Source organism: Athene noctua, chromosome 13, assembly GCF_965140245.1.
Source record: "Athene noctua chromosome 13, bAthNoc1.hap1.1, whole genome shotgun sequence".
Lineage (NCBI taxonomy): Eukaryota > Metazoa > Chordata > Aves > Strigiformes > Strigidae > Athene > Athene noctua.
This window is the reverse complement of record NC_134049.1, coordinates 9228439-9240773: the sequence shown is the minus strand read 5'-3', so window position 1 is coordinate 9240773 and position 12335 is coordinate 9228439. Positions and strand designations below refer to the sequence as shown.

Genomic DNA, 12335 nt, shown 5'->3' with positions numbered 1-12335 from the left:
ACAAGCCTTCGCTAAATGAGCCAACATTTGAAACTCCTTGTTCCCCGCGGGGACAAAAAGACTTCCTTTTGCTTTCCAGACTAGGAACTGTGCATTTGCAGGGTTAGAGATGGGAAACAAAAAAGCCCACCTGGGCAAAAGGGAAACTGGAAGCCCTCGAGGGAACTGCTTTGCTCCCTTCATTTCTCTGGTCACTGGGGCTGGGGCTGGCCATGGCTTCAGCAGCTCTGCACTGGCTGGCAACGTGCATCCTCCTACCACAGCCATTCCCCTCCTCTCTGGCCAGCTCAGAAATTCCCTCCTTGGGGGCCTTGCAAGCTGCTGACAATCAGGATGGGACCAAAGAGTAACTTTTCACCAGCTGTACTGCAAAGCCCTTAGAGAGGGACTGGTTACATTCATGGCGCTGGGGGTTTTTTTCTGGGTCTGCCAGTGCTTTCCATCTGCTACCCCCAGCTCTCCAGCCAGACACAAATTCCCTGCAGGTGCCACTGCTCCTGCTCAGTTTAAGGAAACAAGCTATGGAGATTTACATCCTCCAGCCTGCTTTAGGAAGGAGTACAGGAGTTCTGGACACATCTTTGTGACAGCTGCCCCTGCCGGGCAGCAGGAGATGAAGGACTGCCTTACACGGAGGACGGGGAGCTCTGCAGCCAACCTGAAATTGGCTGCTGGAGCTCAAGTTATAATCAGAAGAGTTGCAATCAGAGCCTACACTTGGTATTTTCTTACTCAAATCAGTGCTCCAACATTATGTTTATTTTCCAGCTCGATGAATCATGGGGCTTTTGTTACAGCCCTGCCACAGCCAACGAGTACAAAGGTCTCTCCATTGGCTCTATTTGCATGAATAGTTACAGGGTGTCTGTGGGCTTCTGTCCTGCAGAGAGGTATTACTTCTCCAGACCAACCCAGATACTTGTTGGCTCACGTGCACCTGCTGTGTAAGTGCACAAAAGCATATGCTGGTAGAATAAGGCACTTTTTTCAACAAAACTTCCTGGTGGAGAGCAAGTCTTAGTCTAACTCTGGGCCAGGCGCAGTAAATCACAGCCTAAAAGACCTAAGCAGGACATTTATACTCCACAGACCAACCTTGACAAGAAGTGTTATGACTACAGCACACTACAGACCACTCAGAGCAAGCACATCAGCCACCATAAAGGACACAAAATCTCTTTGTGGCATTCCTGGGCCTTTGAAAGACAGGCGTTAGAAAAGGGCACATGAGGAAAAAGTGGCAATTTACTGACAAGCTTCCAGGCAGGACGGCAATATTAGATACTCCAATTCATCACTTAAAAAGACCAGAATATAATTCCTCTTGTAATCAGGATGGAAAGGCATGTGGTCTGGACTAGCAGAGAAAAGGTTGACTCATATTAAGACCAACCCATTACCAAGTGTCAAGTGCTCCCTAAGATGGCTCACACATTAATTTGAGAAGTCACCTGGTGGCAGCGGGTCACCAGCTCCCTCTACAGACAATCAGGACACAGCCGGACCCCTGCAGAACTGCTACAGCAGATGCATAATAACAAAGACTCCCTTTAAACTGCCACCAAAGAGACGAATTTTCCTCCTCGTCACCAGCAATAATTATTCCACTCAATGCCGAGTCCTTTGTCTTCCTCCGTGGCAAGAGGTCTGGCCTGCTCCCCTGTCCTGGGGTGGATGAAGAAATGGCTGCGATTGCATTAGTGTTCCTCAAGACAGACATGAATGTGTCTTTTGTTTCCTTCCAGGGAAACAAAGAGCTGGAGCCAGAGCGATGGAGGGAAACGTAGGCGCCACCGGGCTGCAGGAAAAGTTCAGCAGCCCGGAACCAGGTGGTTGTTCAAAAGCAAAGTGCCAAGACCATTCGTAAGGGCAATACTTCACCACGGCAGCACACGCCGGCGAGTGCGAGGAGCGAGCCAAGGCGAGCGGGACGAGCGCGCCTGCCTGCTCGCTGACATCCCGCAGCACCGCCAAGCATGCAATTCAGGCGATGCGTCTATAGGTGATACGTATATATAACGACAGGCATGTAGCAGGATGAAAACCTGCGTGCAGAGGTGGCTGCAGGGTGGGAGGAACAGGCTAACAAGAGTGACAAAGCGTTGGGAGCAAGAAACGGCTGAATTTTCATCCTTGCCCTGACACCTCTTTGTTTCAGTATCTCCTGGCTGCAGGAGGTGGTATAAGAGTATCTGGAGGAGAAAGATGGGACTGCTGAAGGAGCAAACATCTTTCTCAGAAGCCTCTGGCAGGCAGAGCAGCTCCAGCCACCCTTGGCTCCTACCTTCCTTCACCTGCAATGCCGGGAACTTACTGACCTGGGAAACAGCATGATTTTATTTTTGTCCTTTTGCCAGTAATATCATATTCTTACTTTGTACCTAATGAACATTTTGTTCTTTCTCTCTGCAATTTCTCAGTATTTGTAGGTGAGATATGTGTGTCGTGTCGTCGTGTCCCGCCCCCCCCCCCCCCCCCCCCATATGAGGCATATTCTTTCAAAGACAATCCAAATCACATGCAGGGGGCAGGGTATGTGTAAAAGTGGGCAAGCTGTTCACTCCTCACAATAATTAGAGAGTGTTTCGATGCCAAGGAAAAAGAAGAAAAGAGTGGCACCTGCCTGCATTTCCCAGCCCCCCTCAGTGCCATGAGCCTGCCAGGGGACACCTGGCCAGCTCTTTGCTTTCCTTAATGCTTGGGCTGCACTGAGCAAAGCGAAGGTGGTCTGTGGGGGGGTGGAGGACACCGAGCCACACGATCCATCAGCCAAATATTGCTGACCTAGGGGATTGCTGCTAAATTATCTGGTACCTCCCAAACCTCTCACGGAGAGGAGCTGTTCCCTCCTGGGCACACAGAGAGCTCCTGGAACACTTTGGAAGGGTCTCTTTCTCTACACCGTTGTGGACTTCTGCTGTCACACAGTCCCCTTTACCTACAGGACCTGTTCACAAAAGATGCTGCTATTGTGTGGCCCTCAAAGTTGAAAAACCTGTATCACCCCCTGATCTGTTGTAGAGTGGGCACTCAGCTTTTCCCCATCTCCCCAGAAATACACTCCAGCCAGCTGAGAGCATTGTGTTGACCATTCCTGGTACCATGGCAGCACACGGGGATGAAGCACTCTTTGTGCCAGGCTCCTGTGCTAAGAGCTGAGGGTGTAAGATGAACAGTGTTTGCCCATTGCTGTGTCTGGGATGAAGGAGCTCATCAAACCCCAACCGCTCTGGAGATGCAATGGAGAAAAGGAATGGGTGGGAGAGGACAAAGCCAGAGAAAGGGCCGGGTTGTCCTACTTCATGATTACTTCTTAATAGAGCAGGGTCCCACCTTTGCTCTGTGCATCCCTGTATCAGCAGCACAGCTGTTAACTATGAACAGTCTGGGACTAAGGTGTATCAGAGGGCACTGGACTGCAGGACACCTCCTTCGCTCCCTGGTGTGTAGGGTGCTCCTGTCCTTTGCTAGTTGCCTCGTGCACTACACTTTCACAAATGCTGTATGAAACAAGCTGCTCGCTGTTTCTACAGAACTCGTCTGACCCTGTTGCCGTCTCTGCCGCTGCACGGCTTGGCAGTACTTCCTTGGAGGAACTACAGCAACAAACTCAGATGCCAGGGCTGGAAGATAAGCAGCCAGCAAACACCCAATTTCCATACAATGTACATAAAAGAGAGGAGAAAAATAAACCCGCAACACAGGGAATCCCTAATGAACCAGGGTGAAAAACTGGACAAGTAAGTAACAAAACAGAACAGATTTTCAATAAGGGCACAGCAAGTTCTAGCAGAGAGATCCAGCAGATAGACAAGGAGAGAGAAGAAAGAATAGAAGCCGGAAAAGAAGATGGGAGGAAAGCAAGGGGATCGGAGCAGTCTGTCCGACGGGGAGGATGCTTCAAAAGCTTTTAATTTCCTTTATTATTATATAGATAGTGCCAGCTCCTTGCAGAGCAACAATTCATCTAGCCTGGTAGCCTACAGCCCAGCGCTGGATGTTTCTGGACAAGGCTATTGAGCTCTAAGCACTTATTGCCAGTGGCACCCAATATAATATAACAATGAAACAATGACAAACATCACTGCATTTCATTTATAATTTCAGGCCCAAGTGCCAGGTATGAGAAATGCCACCTGGTCCCAAACAGAAAGACCTTCTGCCATTTGGGAACTGTAAGTGCACCCCACATTACTAGAATTATTTGTTTTCCCACACTGCTGTAGTGGTTTCCTCAAGTTAATGCAAACCCTCCTCTTCACATTTGTTCCTCTCATCCCCTAAGTTTCCAAGCAGCCCTCGGAGATGGAGTTTATGGGGTGGGTAGGGCGTTGCTCCTCTCCCCAGACTTTGGGGCTGCTTTAGCTCCTGCCAGACCAGGCACCTGCAGGTGAGCACCCACCCCGTAGGTGACCAGGAAGGGGTGACCACAGAGCCCCCGATGCAGCCCATGGGGACAGAGGAGCGGGCTGAGCTCTCCCACCCTGCGCCATCACACCCACCCAACTGGTCCCTGCTCCATCTCTCCCATCCTACGGACTGGTCCTCGCTCCAGCACCCTGCAGGCTGGTTCCTGATCCATCACCCCCATGGGCTGCTGCCCTCTCTGTCGCACCCATCTGGACGAGCACTGGCACCCAAACCCCCTGGGCTGCAACTTGCCCCGCCACCCCCGGCCAGCAGACTGCCTGCACCCATTCCCTGCTCAGGGACCTGCTCCACCAGCCCAGCAGCGCCTGAGCACCGCCCGTGCCCAAACCCCTCTCTCCAGACCACTCCAACATCCCTCATCAGACTGGTACCCGCTCCGGCATCCCCATCCAGACCCGCACCTGACCGAGCATCCCCACCCGGACCAGCACCTCAGTGTCCCTACCGGGACCGGCCCCCCGGCCCCGACCGGCCCCTCGGCGGCTCTGACGGGACCGGCACCGGCTCCCGCCCCTCTGCCCGGGCCGGCGTGGGTGCCCCCGGCCCCCCGCCCCGGCGCGCCCCGTCCTGCCCGGCGGCGGGGCGGTCCCGCCCGGGGCTGCCGCCGGCTCCGCGGCGCTGCGCGGGAGCGGAGCGAGCTCCCTTCCCACTTCGGCGCGGCAAGAAACGGGGAGAGCCGGAGACAAAGAAACTGTCCGGGCGCCCGCCCCTCCTCCGCCCTCCGCCGCCGCCGCCGCCGCCGCCTCCAGCACCCCTCTCCTCCGCGCCCCTCCGCACCCCTCCGCGCCGGCGGAGGGGTATTTACCCGCTCTCCTCCTCGATCTCGGAGATATCGGCGAAGATGAGGAAACCCACAAGCAGCGTGAGCAACGCCAGCGTCCAGCCCCGGCACGGCAGCGGCATGGCTCCCGGGCTGGGCTGGGCTGGGCCGGGCCGGGCCGGGCCGGGCCGGGCTGGGCTGGGCCGCTCCGCGCCGCTCCGCAGGGTGCGGAGCGCGGCGCCGCGTCCCGGCTCGGCGCCGCCGCCGCCCGGCGGGGCCGCTCCGCCCCTCGGCGCCCGCGGAGCGCCCGTCCCGCCCCGCCCGGCGGAGGGAGGGAGTTGGGGGGTTGGGGGGCACAGGGCGGGCTCTGTCCCCGCCGCCCCCCGCCGCTAAACTTTGCGGCGCGTCCCCGCGGAGACCCCTCGTTCCGGGGCCGGGGACACACCCCCCCCCGACACCCCCCTCCCACGACACCCCCCTCCCACGACACCCCCTTCCCACGACACCCCCTTCCCACGACACCCCCCGACCCCGCGGAGGTGCCCCCCTGCCCGCGGGCTTTGCTTTTGGTTGTGGCTGCCCCTGCGCGGCCGCGGTACGTCCCCTCCCCTGCGCGCACCGGCGCGGTGTGGCGGGGTCAGTCCTGGCTGGAGCGGGGGGGTGCGGGGGTGCAACGGGACACGACGCGCGGGCGGGTGGTTTCTCCCCGAAAGGACAAAAACTGGAATAAAATAAGACAAAGCTAACTACTGTTTGCGATGGCGGTGATTGTACCTTCTCCTCTCTTGCGAGGTGCGTGCAATAAAGCAGATCTTTTGGGATGGAAAACACTGTAAAAAAAGGATGATGAATACCTAACCACACCCAGCTCTATTACTATTAATTCCTATTTTAGGAACGATAATTCTTTGCATCACTGTGAATGCTGACCGTCATAACCACAGCCGTCCTGCCACAACTCCAATTCCCACCGGAGTTTGAGCAGACAGAATTTACTTAAGCAGAAACCGCAGAAGGGGCTCCGCTCCTGAGTACTGGGATGTGTCTCTGCCACACTCACAGCCCCTGCGATCAACCTCCTGCAGGCCACAGGCATACCCTTAGATTTTGTTATGGAGAAAAAAAGGCTGCAGTTTCCATCCAAAAAGGGAGGTGAAAGAATATGAAAGTTGGGAAGAAGGAAAAAAGGACTGGCTGGGCCAAAGAACGGCCAAAAAAGACCAAGAGGTCCTTTCCCTATAGCTCTGTTATCTGTTAGTCCAGTGCCAGCCCTGGAGAGGAGAGGCCGGCTGTGCCAGGGGTTAGGCAAGGCCAGCCTGGCAGAGCGTCTCCAAATCCAAGCATAATTCTTTCGGACAAGAAAGTTGCTGAAAATCAGAATATCTGGTGATGTATGCACCGCCAAGCTGGAGAGGGACGCAGTGGATTTATAATGCAGCGGATAGAAGAAGCACAGATGTGTTGAGAGAGAGAGATACTAATTGCTTACATATTTAAAACAGCATCTTTAGTCTGAATGGGAGGCACCATTAAGCAAAACAGAGCTATTAACTGGGGCCACTTGGAAAGCTGCCATTTTCCCTTCTGTGCACGGCTTTTTGCATCAGTACAAAAGTAGGTTGCTCAGGGCGTGATACGCTGTCGACGTTGTGTGATTCCCACTGAGGACGCCGAGGTGCTTTGCACCGGGGTAAGCGTGTCCGTACGTACGGGAAGGCATACTCAGCGGAAGGCTTTTCTCTTTATCTGGATTAAATGGTGGAAGGAGCCCATTACGAACAATGTGCTTTCCCAGGGATTCTGAAACTCTTGTAGAAAGAGGAGACAAACAAATCACCGTTACATTTATAGGTAAAAAATACAGCATAGGTGAGTCTGGTACAATTACACTGTAGTATATATGGCAAATTTACAGTCTAGTATACAGCTTTTATAATAGAGCATATTCAGGCCCCTGGGGAGAAAGTGATTTTAGGTGGTGTAAAGTAGCCCCATAATTTACCTTCTGCATAAATCTGAGAAAAGCCTCATTTTCCTTCTGTTTTATTCTTCTTGGACTCCTTTTGCTTACCCTGTTCTGGAGTTTCACAGCGGTGTGACTGGCCTGAGGATGAGGAAACAGGCTTTGAGGTGACCTTGCTGGTACAGGGACGGACATCGGGGTTTCCCGAGATGCAGCGGGGCAGAGCACCAGTCCCCTGTGGTTTGGGAGCACCACTCCACAGCTGCCTTCCCGTCTTACACATCCTCGAGAATACAGATGGAGATATCTGCTCCTGCATCTTTTTCAGCTCCATCCCAGGTGGTGTTTCAGCTTCTTTTGTCTGATCTTTCTGTTTCAGTTTCCAATCATGGTGGCGATGTGCAAGAACAGAAATCTCGATGGAGGCTGAGCAATAAGTGGGGGGATCGTTCGGTGCGTGGTGGGAGATGGTTTGCCTGGATGAGGACTCTCGCAGGGGCAGGGACGTCCTATCTGCTGAGATGCTTCTTCTGCTGAGGAGTAGCTTGTCTTAAAAGACATGCTGGGATTTGACTCTGCTCCTGCGTGAGTCAATGGAAATGCTGCTATTAACTGAAATGAAAAAAAACCCTCCTTGCAGGGCGAGCTGAGTTAAGCTTGATGCCCTTCACTGGAGAGCTCCACTGCTAGGGGCTTGCACAAAGAGCTCTGTGAATCCCGTGCTTGGTATCATCTGTTGCTTTCTTCCTCTGAAAGATGTAGGTCAGAGAGAAAGATCATTCTTCAGCTGCTCAGGCTTCAAACATGGGGACCAGGACCTTGAAGTACAGACGGTTTTGAATGAGGAGGCAGCAAGCTATATACAGGATGCAGAAACAGTGCAGCTTGCTGAATTATGTTGTAATCAATTAACAAGGCTGTATAACATCACCAAGTGTGACTCTGCGATAAAAACGTAGAGATTTTGTTGCACTGCTCAGGGCTGAATTCTGCTTGATCAGGAGTCTATCATAGTGATAGAAAGAAATTAATATAATAGGTACTGACTGCAGGAGAGGACATTTTATTCTGCATTCACTCCAAGTCCGTCCTTTACAGCATCCTAGCCAGATTTGGGGGAGGAAGAGATAATGCACCATAGTTTCATGCATTGCTCATTATCCTGAAGAACTGCAAACTGCTTTGGAGCGATTGCCATAGTTCCTCAAGTGTTAGTCATTCTGCACATTCAATTTGCTATGAATCCTCACATGATTCAGCTTAAACAGGTGCATAAATGTTGCAGGATTGGGTCCGTAAGCGTCCAGAGCCTCAATTTTATGTCTCATTTGTAAGATGGGTGGCAGGAAGATGAGAGCAAACTGTCACAAATACACTGTTGTGGTAGAGTAATATGTTCTGAAACAGAATGAAAGGCTATTATATCTTCTAGTTCCTAATAATTTGAGGAAATAATTCTGTATCCAGAACATTTGCAGTAAATACAATAAAGTGTACTTAAAAAAAAAATCTTAGCATAACAGCAAAAGTAACTGCACCAGAACAATATTGCATTTTGCTGCTTTAAAGGGAGAAGATAAAAGAAATGGCATTTTTATATTTTCTTTTGACCTTTGAGAAATACCAGGAATATGTAATAGCCATATTCACCAAAAATATCTCAGAGGATTCAGAGAATAAGAGTTAAACACCTAGGGACATTTACAAACAACTGGCAGAGAGGCAATGAATTTAAGATGTGGGTATGAAAGGCACAGACTCACAGAGAGTGCAGAAATAATACATATTTTAAATGCTTTTAATCTATGTGAGAAGCATTATTGAGAATGGCAGTGGCTCCTGAGCAAGCAAAGGAGGGACAGAGAAGATGACCCATGAGGTCTTTGCCATGCTATGACGAATGATAAGACCTGGTACAATGAGAGGTCTCAGGGGACCTTTCTCCATCAAATCTGTAATGCTGTAAAACACACATAACCTTTATCATATCTGTCAGCCAAAATGAACAAAGTTTACAGTCCATTTTATACGGCTAAACAGTACTCTGATGTGATGAATGGGCATGACAAATGGGAGCCCGTATTAACCAGGGTCGCGATGTTTCATTGCCTCATTATTGGCAATGAACCTGCCTCAAGGTGCTTTCTGCAGTGAAACCCTCAGTCCCTCCTGTGAAAGTCAGGCAACTCCTGAGGGGCGTGAAGTGGTTTTTCCTCCCCAGTAAGTTCATTAGCAGGAAGGAAGGATGCTGATTCAGTAGGCTTGATGCCCTCCATCCTCTGAATATTCTTGCTGGTCTCCATGCAGAGTAAGGGATCAGAGAGCATCACTCCAGCATCTTTACTCACGGATGAAGAAACATCAGTAATAACCAAAGAGCTTCCAGAGCTGTCAGTCTCCTCCCCTGGCTTTAGTTACCCATGGGCGAATGTTTTCCAGGTGGATCCCAAAGCAGTTAGGTCCATTGCTAAAGTGCATTCACCTGCCTCCTGGAGGAGCTGTGAGTCTTACTAAAGGACTCCCAAATGCTGGACAAATTGTTTGTCATAGGCAGGGGGATATGGATATGGGTCTTTTTTGAGAAGCAGACATCACCAAGATGCAGCCCCAGCAGAGGCATTTAGACATGTCCTAGTGTCGTGGAATCTGAACTTGGCCACATTAGAGCGATCTGTAACTTTCGGTGATCCATCCCCTATTGAACTGAGTGAAGAAGCTCCTCATCTGTTAGGCTGGAAGGGAGAGCCTGTATTTCCTTGGAGAAAGAGCCAAAACCCTCTCGATTTTCTCTTTTCAGGGATTTTTGCCATTGGAAGGAGGACGGCAAGTCTATCTTCTTCTTTATATCCAGAGTGGTGTAACAGCAACAAGAAAGCTTTGGTGGTTCACAAGAAAGGGAGAAGAAAATTAAATTGTATTAATTTCAAGCTCTGTTAGGATTTTAAGAAAGTAAAATCAATAGGAAAGGATGGACTCAGTAGGGAACATGACCTTATTTTCCCAGCGTCTGAAGGGGAAGTGCACACAATAGAGAGACAAAAATACTTCTATAAAACCAGATCAGATTCTTTGATGTTGAAGAAGAGAAGTTAAAACGCTTACGTAAAGTGGCATCATTTGACTGGCATTTAGGAGAAGTGTCTAAAGAGAAAAAGAGCAAAAGCAAAAAAACCCAACCCCGAAACCCATCCAAAAATCCCCAACTCTGACCTCATCCATTAGTCCTCTCTGTTTCTTTCTCTCCTGCAGTAAATTGCAAATGGTTGATCCATGCAACATTTCATCAAATATGACTCGCCATTGTCAGAGCAAAATGTCTGATGTAAAGAAAGAATGATCCTTCTTATTTTTGGCCAGGTAAGCTGGTTTGGATTCATAAAAATGCCACATCGACAATGATATTGATAATTTGCATGTGAAAAGCCTTCCACCTGGTAATGAAAACAATTTTTCAGTTTTGCCACCGCTAGTCACAAGAGATAAGGTCTGTCGCCCTCCCCCTCACAATTAACCACGCACATACAAAAAAGGGAAAAGGTAGAAAAAAAGGGAAACGGTAGAATATGTGTGACAATTGCAAATTGCCTGTTATCTGAACCTGATGCTAGGGTATTGATATTTCTGATTGTGGCTGCACAGTTGGCACGGTTTTACAGCCTGGCTGTGTGTGTGTGCCATGCTGGGCACCTCCAGGTTGGGAAGGCAGAGCTAAGTACGTGCTTGTATGAAGTTTTTATAACAGGTTAATGGCATTTGGGGAAAAAAACCCCAACAACCTAAACCAGGTTTGCACCCCCCCGCTTTGTGGTAAGCAAGCCACTGGGTGGCAGTGCTGTGTGTGCACATGTGTATATATACACACGTAATGGGGGGCACCCTCTTTTGGGGGGTGTCTCAAAGCTGAGTATGTTTTGCTCATCCTTGATACGCTGAAGGCCACCGCAGTGCCCAATGCAGAAAAGAAAAGGCTGAAAGATGCTTCAGCTTTGAAGAGCGTAGATGATTGCCGTGTTTCCATCCACCTGTGCAAAACTCCGCAGCCCGAAGGTCAATCCCAGTGTCGGCACTCCAGGCTGATCCAAGCTGTCCTAGCCTTGGCTGCAAACCAACATTTGTCTTGCGCAGTCATCAGAGGAATAAAGCAGCCCTTTGCTGATAGTTCTGAAATAGAAACAGCACAAGATACCTGCACTGTTCCCTGCCTATACTCTAGCCCACACACTGCGCCCTTGTTCTTCCCACCCCATAGAGAAATAATTAACCCAGCAAGGCTGCCTTTTCAGTCACTCAGAATATGCACATGTGCTTGGGGCATAAGAAGCATGCACATTTCTTGCACACGACCGGCAATTATTTGAATTTAACAACGCATCCCCCTGAGATAATTCCAAACTGATAAAAATTTCTTACTTATAATGGTAGATTTTAAGTGTCTGATAAACAGATATAGGTTTCAGATGACAAATTGAGACCTCACTGGGTTTTGAATTTTGTCTCTTATCACAGTTCAAAGCTGCTAAGATGTGACATTTCTTTTAGGTTTGTTTCTGCAGTATACCTTCATCACAGTACTTCTGTCTGCATTTCACGGCCCTTAAAGCACAGGTCATATTTGACTCTAGTTTTGGCCTGTTTCAAGATGGCAGGTTTGATTAATCTTGTCCTATACTTGACAGAAACCCAATTACTCTCCACAGCTGTGTCGAGGAGGTAAATCTCCCTAGTTTGGATTAACAATCCTACATGCAGGATGAAGAAATAAGGTGTGTGTGGGCACCATGAAGTATGGGAGGGGGTTTCTTGCAAGATTAACTTGAGATTTCAGATCATTCCTGCCTATGAGAAGTCAGAGTTAAAAAGGGGGCTGGAGAAGATGGCACAAGAACAGGTAAAGAAGAGGTTCCAGTACCTAAAGGTGTCCTACAAGAAAGCCAGAGAGGGACTTTTTACGAGTGCATATAATGATAGGACAAGGGATACCAGTTGTAAACTGAAAGAGAATAGATTTAGACTAGATACAAGGAAGAAATTCTTCACTGTGAAGGTGGTGAGGCCCTGGCACAGGTTGCCCAGAGAAGCTGTGGCTGCCCCCTCCCTGGCAGGGTTCAAGGCCAGGTGGGACGGGGTTTGGAGCAACCTGGACTAGTGGAAGGTGTCCCTGCCCATGGCAGGGGGGTTGGG

The 12335-nt window shown here is 50.0% G+C and overlaps 1 protein-coding gene across 3 annotated transcripts in view; it reads right to left on the bottom strand.

Moving 5' to 3' along the window:
• Positions 1-5446, bottom strand: part of ST8SIA2 (ST8 alpha-N-acetyl-neuraminide alpha-2,8-sialyltransferase 2) — a 32907-nt gene extending 27461 nt beyond the window's left edge. For all 3 annotated transcript variants that reach the window (XR_012634485.1, XM_074917440.1, XM_074917441.1), the window contains exon 1: positions 5237-5446. Coding sequence is in view for 2 of the 3 variants with exons in the window: in XM_074917440.1 (XP_074773541.1) it covers positions 5237-5334 (98 nt within the window). In the remaining variant the exon portion in view is untranslated. The remainder of the gene's footprint in view (positions 1-5236) is intronic.
• Positions 5447-12335: the final 6889 nt, after the last annotated feature.